Source organism: Puntigrus tetrazona, chromosome 16, assembly GCF_018831695.1.
Source record: "Puntigrus tetrazona isolate hp1 chromosome 16, ASM1883169v1, whole genome shotgun sequence".
Lineage (NCBI taxonomy): Eukaryota > Metazoa > Chordata > Actinopteri > Cypriniformes > Cyprinidae > Puntigrus > Puntigrus tetrazona.
This window is the reverse complement of record NC_056714.1, coordinates 23,362,091-23,369,979: the sequence shown is the minus strand read 5'-3', so window position 1 is coordinate 23,369,979 and position 7,889 is coordinate 23,362,091. Positions and strand designations below refer to the sequence as shown.

Genomic DNA, 7,889 nt, shown 5'->3' with positions numbered 1-7,889 from the left:
CCCCGCCTCCTGCGGTCACATGCGCGGGATCATGTGTGTCCGCAAGGCGCCGAATATGAAAAAAAACATTGTGAGATTCTCTTACTGATTCTGATTTAAGTATATGTTAGTATTTAATATGTTATAATTAGTAAATAAATAGACCTACACACGCACGTTCAAAAAGTTAAATTATTTTTAAAATATAGGTAAAGGTTTTTAATTAAAAAGCCACCTGTAATCCCTTAGTTTAAATGATTAAGATCTTAAAATATTGCATAAAAACTGTGTGTCGTATATTATCTTGATTATGCCTATTAAGTTTTAAGATGTTATTCGTGTATTTTTTTTTTTTCCAAAAATCACTCTTTAAAAAAGGAATTAAAATTAAAACATGTTCATGTTCAGGGTCCATTGGACGTTTTCTGGGGCCATCTAGTGGTCCCGGGCCCTTGAATGAAAACCACTGTTTTAGACTGCACTATAGTTTAACTAATATGTAACTCTGGACCACAAAACCACTCATAAATATCGAGGGTATATTTGTAGCCATAGCCAACACATATGTATGTGTTCATGTATGACCCATGTATGGGTCAAAACTAAAATATCGATATATATATATATATATATATATATATATATATATATATATATATATATATATATATATATATATATATATATATATATATATATATATATTTTATTTTATTTTTTTTTTTAAGCCAAAAATCATTAGGATATTAAGATCATGTTCCATGAAGATATTTTGCACACTTCCAACACTGAATATATCAAAACCTAACCTTGTTGTATCTAAGCCAAGCTGTCATATCCTTATAAACCATGCACCAACAGAAAGCCTGTTTATTCAGCTTTAAATCTCAATTTAAAAAAAAAAAAAAAAAAAAAAGAAAGAAATTGACCCTTAATGACTGGTTTTGAGGTTCAGGGTAACATATGTAGATTGCAAGTTAAAAGCGTAAAGTATGCTATTTGTGTGTAGACTTAATACTTACATGCTGTTTTTATTTCCTTAATTGTTAATAAAGCCAGTTTGCCAATACAGCTATAAAGCTAACATTAACCAGTTTCTCTTAAATGAAGTCCAACACTTCGCATGCTTTTATCGCGTGCCCGCCTGAAGGTGAAACTCTCTCAAAACGGAACTGAGTGTCATTTCATGGTTTAGACTATCGTTAAAGAACAGAGAGCTTACGGTCGTCCGCTGGAGACATGGATAAATTAAAACCTTTACTCAGCTTCACACAGAAACAGCAGACCAACTTAGGATTCGGATTGATTGCTCTTATAACTGCGGGTAGCGAGCACATCTTCTCGGTCTTTGCTTTTAAGTGTCCTTGCAATGATTGGAATTTCGTTTATGGCAACGTCTGCCTCCTCGTGCCCGCGCTTGCGTTGCTCATCTTAAGTTACATGCTGAGCAATAAAACATGGAAACTGTTCACAGGCCTGTGCCTTAGGAAATCGAAGCTATGTCGTTTCAGATACGTGATTGGCTTCCTGTGTGTTTTTCTTCAAATCACCACGACGGCGATGATCGCTCCTCTCAGCTGGATCGCGGTGGCTCTGCTCAGAGGGGTGTATTTCGAGTGCTCAATGACCGGCGCCAACTTTACACTTTTTAGGCGTCACCTTTGCAACGAAAAGTTTCCTCACTGCCGGACAGAGTTGGAGAAGTTCCCTTGTGATGGAACTGCGATTCCTCAGAGCGAGAGAGCAGCTGTGCTGTCCATCATACGCGCGGAGTCACAGGTGAGCACCGAGCAGCAAACTCATGGCGTACTTTTTGGCTTTGTCCGAGAAAAACTTTCACTTATGTCTCTAAATATTTCAATAAATATGGAAAAAATACTCCTGTAGGTACTTGGTTGGATCCTGATAGGTTCTGTGATGACATTCACCTTTCTGCTCACGTGCATGGCCAGATGCTATTCTCCAATCAGCTACATGCAGCTGAAGTTTTGGAGGATGTACACTCAGAAGGAGAGTGAGTTTTTGGACAGCTATACGGCTCAGCATGCCGAAAAGCTTGCGAAGAGAAACCTTACAAGTTTCTTTGATTTAACCAAGCCCATTCTCATGAAGAGCCCACCTAGAAAGGCCTGGGAGAAGATCTCCTCCTTTTACAAATATCGAAGCATGGACGAATACTACAGCACCCTGCACAAGTATGTGTGCACTTGTGAGGACCTTGAAAATCCAGGAGCACGGCCTTCAGTGAGGTCTGAAAATGATTTTTCAAACCCAGCAGCAATTGCATTTGTGGATGAAGGCAAATTAGTCATGTCCTGACAGCTTTCCATGCTTGGGCATAAACAGAGTGCTTGCTTCTGTTCACTGTTCTTCTAGTATTGCTACTTTAGCTTTTCTTTTTAATACTACAACTGTTTGTTTTTGACATGGGTTGTTTCATTTTATTTTTGTCTTTCAATATATCTTTTAGATTAACAATAAAAAAAAAAATTCAGTTGAACTGTCAGATGTTTTCGTCATTCTTTAGTATTTAGTACAGCTGTGCTCTGAATATTTCTAAAAGGACTGTACGAAGAGTTACATTATAATGCTAGACTGGCGTCACTTCAATTTGCATCATCCACATGACGATTTGTGATCTCATATTTCAACAGGAAGTACATTAATGCGTTTTTCATGAAGTAATCATGTATAATTTGAAAATAACACTGCTGAAAGCTCACTCAAAAAAATCAATATTTACCATTTGCGGTTAGCATTAAAGTGAAGTGTTTAAGGGAGAAGAGCAGGGCACTATAGCGCAGAACAGAAACTGACGTCTAATACAAAACCAGAATGAATCACTTCCTATTTTAACAAGCATTGTGTTGCAATAAACCTCTTTGTTTGACATAACACGCACTAATCTGCCGTCCCAGCCTCTAGATTTCCAAATTCCGTTGATACCAACCTCCATATTCTGGTATTCCAAAAATAAAAAGCACATTGTCAGTCGCAAAGCTCAGCTTTTTACTGAAACAAAAATGGCATTGTTGGTATTTTATTTGTTTGACTGCCGTTGCATGATGTGGAAACACATCTGTAGTCTGTTGTGACTTCTGGCAGAACCTGATGGGCTGGTTTTGGTCCTTCACTGAATGGGAGGAGGAAAAGGATGGACAGGGGAGGGATCTGATGGGCTGTGGGGAAGCCAGAGAAAGAAAAGGAAGAGATAAAGGAAGTGTGGAAAACAAAGTGAAATAAGAGATTGAGAAAAGGGAGTGCCAAAGCACAGATCATCTCTTTCAGTTCAGCAGCTTATTTGGAGCTATGTCTGTACCAGCTATGGATTCTTTTAAGACTGTCCTAAAATTCCTGACCAACCAGAAGACCACTATTGGCTACAGCTTCATGGCTATTTTGACAATAGGCAGTGAACGAATTTTCTCCATGGTGTCTTTTCAGTGTCCGTGCAACCGCAGACAGAATTTTGCCTATGGATTAACTTTTCTGATCGGCCCTGCTGTTGTCTTGCTGGCGATTGGACTCTTTGTTAGCACACGTCTTTGGCGGTTATATACTGGGTGTTGTCTCAACCCTTTCAAACTGTGCCCAAGGGGTAACTTTATGGGATGTTTGCAGGTGTTTGTGAAAGTGCTATCTGGAGCCTGCATTGCTCCTATCATGTGGCTTAGTGTAGCTTTGTTAAATGGAACTTTTTATGAGTGTGCTGTTAGTGGTCTGCATGAAAATATGGTGGTGCAAATGTTCTGCAAAAATAAGACACGTACGTGCCAGGACGAGCTCCCCCGAATTCCCTGCAGCAAGTCCCAACTGCCTCCGAATGAAAACATGGAACTGCTGTTGATGTTACGAGCCCAGTCACAGGTGAGCGGAGACCCTCCCTTTTGTCTTGTTTTTCACATATGACTTTTTTCTGGAATACTTCATTCTAATCTGATATTTTAGAATGTTTTTCATCTGCCACGGTAACTGTTTATCAGAATTGTTTTGTAGAAATAATATGCTTCCTGTCTTGTTTTTGACCACACACACCAGAGCTGTCTGTTTAAATAGGTGTGGCGGATTGTAGACTCAGAAGTGAACACCTACTGTTGTGATTGGCTTGTGTATGTTTGAAAGTCTACATTTTTCACAGCATTGTCTTTTAGTTTCCTTAAATATAAGCTTTTTTTAATGACAGTATTTCTGACAGGTTTTATGAAAACACAACACAAATCCCATAAACTGCATGCAAAAAGAATGCTATACATAAACTACCCTCACAAAACATACACACACACACACACACCAGATACAGGTAAATACACCTTTAACCAAACCATCAAACTTAAACAGAATATTTAACAGGGAGAGAAATCATAATATTTGAGTTATCCATATTACATAAGTGCTCAAAAAACCTTTAACTGTTAAAAAGATAAATAAGGAAGGAGTTCCAAATTGAATAACATGTTTTATATAGGTCAATCCTTTCAGGCTTGAGGGCAGCTTTCAGCCATTTATGAAAACTGGTTGGTAGAGTGTACTTTCAATGCAAAATTCTAAAATCACCTTATTAGCCACCATCATACCAAACATTAGAGACAATTGCTTATAATGTATCAACGTTAAAGTGTGGTCAGAACATCCAAACAGAGCTTATTCAAGATCTGGACTGATATCTTCTCCAAAAGGTCTCTAGTACCGGAAAATATTCTTCCAAAACTCAGAAATCTCAGGGCAAAAACAAAAAGTATGAGCATGTGTCCCATCAGAGCTCCCACATATCACATAATGGGGAAACTGAACAGTTAATTTTATTGAGTTTAGTTTTGGTATAGTGTAACCTATGCAGCACTTTATAAGTTGTAATCTTGCATTAGTAGAGCAGGTGTCCCTCCTCTAAAATCTCTTTTGAAATAAAAACTTCAATTCCCTTTTTTTATGATATTTTAAGGTGATTTTATAACACTGAAAAATGAGAGACATAATATAAGCTATTTTTAAATTAACAAAAAGTTTGAGTTCTGAAACTCACAAGATGTTTTTATAGTACAATGACCTCTATGTCAAAGATCTAGTGAATTTTGATTTTAGTTCCCTTTTAGTTCCCCATGCTGTGGTTTAGCGTGAAGGAGCACTAAACGCGAATAATTAAACTTAAACAGGTTTAATCCTCTTCAAACAGACAAAATAATAATATACAGGCAGGCAGGCAGACTGGCAGAACATAAACCACACGTAAAAACCTTGACGATCTGACAAACGTGAACTTAAACACACAGGACTTAAATACACAACGTAATATGACTAAATTAGCAAGACACGGCTGAAGACGATAAAGACAATTAACTAAAGTAGGTCACACGGAACACGACAAAAACAACAACAAAAGAGTCCAAAGACGTGACACATGCCCTATGAGCATTGTGAAAGCATACATACAGTGAATGAGTTTTCTTTCATTGCTGATTGCATTTCAGCATCTTAAAATCAATTAGTTTTAAATCAATGTTTAAAAATGCGTGTAAACACAACATTTTTTTAGCACTGCAATGTCATGTGAATTTGTAACCCTTCACCCCAGTGCAGTATATCCCACATATATGTGTGAATTCCTATTGGAATGACTGGATTTCGCATAGCCGAACAAGGGTGAATATGACCAAATCTTGAGAGTGAAAGTTTTCCCTTGGCAGAAAAAGATTTCTGTCTAAGTTTAGCTAAAATTTTCACAAATGCAATTTATCTTTTTGCTTGCCATATTCCATTCATAAATTGTGCTATAATAACCTACTGTATAAAGTATTCTGTCTTCTAACATTCAGTTGATTGATATCTCCACAGATCCTCGGTTGGTCTATCATTATCATATCAGCAACAGTAGCCCTAATTGGAACATGCTTTAAGAACTGTCGCTCTAAAGTAAGCTACCTTCAGTTAACTTTCCAGAAGATCTACATGGAGAAGGAAAAGGAAAAGTTTGAGGTGTACGCAGAAGATTATGCCACCAAACTGGCGGAGAGAAACCTCAAGAGTTTCTTTGACAACAAAAGTCCTGAACCATTTCCCTTTCCGAATCACAAGGCCTGGGAAGAGATCTCTGCTGTATACACTTTTAAGCAAAGTGAACAGTACTACAGCACACTTCAGAGATATGTGGAGCGCACAGACAGGGACTACAGCCCTGAGAAGCGTCCAGTTCTAGAGGGGCTAGATGGCATCGAGATGACATAGAGAGACATGGACTAGTAAATGAAATGAAGTGGAAGTGGTCTTTGCACTATTCAAACAGCAAATACTTACAGTTTTACACCTTTATATCAGTGAACCAACACAGATCTCAGGCCCTATAAAGAGACGATGACAGATTTTTTTGACACTTCCCAAACAACGTTCAATTTGCATGCTGTCTGAATGTTGTATTTCAGGATTTACAAAGTCTAAAAAGAAAAATAAATTCTCAGGGTATTTGTCATTCATTGTTAAATCAACAATGATGTCAAATTGTATCTATGTCAAACAGCAAAATTAAAAACATGTTAACCACAATGCTCATTTCCTCTGCTGGTTTTAAGCAGAAGATTTGACAAACAGGAAACCCACATTCAGAGTCCCCAACGCTCATTTCTCTAGTAGTTTTGACCTACAAATGGAGCCCTTGTGATCAAAATAAGGTTCTCTTAGTATAGCTTTTCAAGAAAGCAAGGTCCAGTTACTACAGAATGTCACAAATATTTCACATAGTAAGGTAGTGGTTTCCGGCATTTCTGTGGTATGCATTTCCTGCACTGTTGTGAAAGAGAAGTAAATATACTCAGGTTAATAGTCAGTGAAACTAATTACCAAATACATAAATAAACTGTGTTATTCAATGTAAGTTTAAAGTTAAAGTTGAGTGTGTAACAAAATGTAGCCTAATAACTAATGGCATTAAAATTGAGTCAGAGCCACAGTCTTGTGTACAAAGCTATGAGATATATAGCAGCTGACCTATGTCTTTGCTCAAGGTTCTTTCCTTTAAAAGCAAAAGGACAGGGGTAACACAATATAATAACAATATATATAATAACTAATATATAATAACTAATTTTTCTTAAATATATACATGCATGTGTGTGTATTTATATATACATAATAGATATACACAGTACATAAATGTAATGTAAACAAAAACTTTTTGGATGCAAATAATTGCAATGAATTGTTTGACAGCACTGATCATGTAACATCTTAAAATGAAGTTTAAGCAGCACAGGCAATGTCAATGTCAAAAAACAATCTAAGTTGTACTAACAAAATCTGTTACAATACAAATAAAGTTGAATGAATGAATCGTTCACCAAATGGAACTACAAATGACAACAAGGAACTACAATGACAAGCACACAGTCCGTCTGCTTGCTCTGATTTAAATAACAAATGATATATATTTGTTCTGAAAGCTAACATTTTTTGTATTTGTTTTTTTTTGTTACCTTGCCTATGTATTTATACTATTTTTTATTATTTGCATTTATGGTATGAATGTATATTGTTTGGGCTTTTAAAAAAATGCAGAAAATGTATACTTTCTTCTACCCTGCTGAAAAAAAGGCAACCTACACAATCCTTGTTTGTTTAACTGGTAAATGACCAATTAAAATGTATTGCTGGTTAACAATAAAAAAGTGTGTTTGTAAGTTTAGCCTCTTCTATACCTTACCAAGATGGCTATGGCCAAGCCGGTGTAATTGTAACATTAACAGTCTGTGCCAGTAGCTACTTCTGCAAAAGTGTAAAAGTATGTTCAAGCTGGTTCACGCTGTTTCAACATGCTTGACAAGACAAAACCATATCCAGAAAAACCTACATTTCTGTTTTTGCCTATATAATCAATAAATGCATTATCAATAAAACTACTCTATAACCAGTCTGCTTAACTGCCA

General features: G+C 36.6%; 2 protein-coding genes across 2 annotated transcripts; both read left to right on the top strand.

The window, feature by feature from the left end:
• Nucleotides 1-1,026: 1,026 nt before the first annotated feature.
• On the top strand, nucleotides 1,027-2,479 carry calhm6 (calcium homeostasis modulator family member 6). Its single transcript, XM_043259987.1, has 2 exons — nucleotides 1,027-1,758; nucleotides 1,867-2,479. The coding sequence occupies exons 1-2, from the start codon at nucleotides 1,219-1,221 to the stop codon at nucleotides 2,296-2,298; spliced, it is 972 nt and encodes a 323-aa protein (XP_043115922.1). The 5' UTR covers nucleotides 1,027-1,218; the 3' UTR covers nucleotides 2,299-2,479.
• A 127-nt stretch (nucleotides 2,480-2,606) lies between these two features.
• On the top strand, nucleotides 2,607-7,643 carry calhm5.1 (calcium homeostasis modulator family member 5, tandem duplicate 1). The gene is made up of 2 exons (XM_043259989.1): nucleotides 2,607-3,846; nucleotides 5,809-7,643. Exons 1-2 carry the CDS (start codon nucleotides 3,289-3,291, stop codon nucleotides 6,196-6,198), a joined length of 948 nt encoding a protein of 315 aa, XP_043115924.1. The 5' UTR covers nucleotides 2,607-3,288; the 3' UTR covers nucleotides 6,199-7,643.
• Nucleotides 7,644-7,889: the final 246 nt, after the last annotated feature.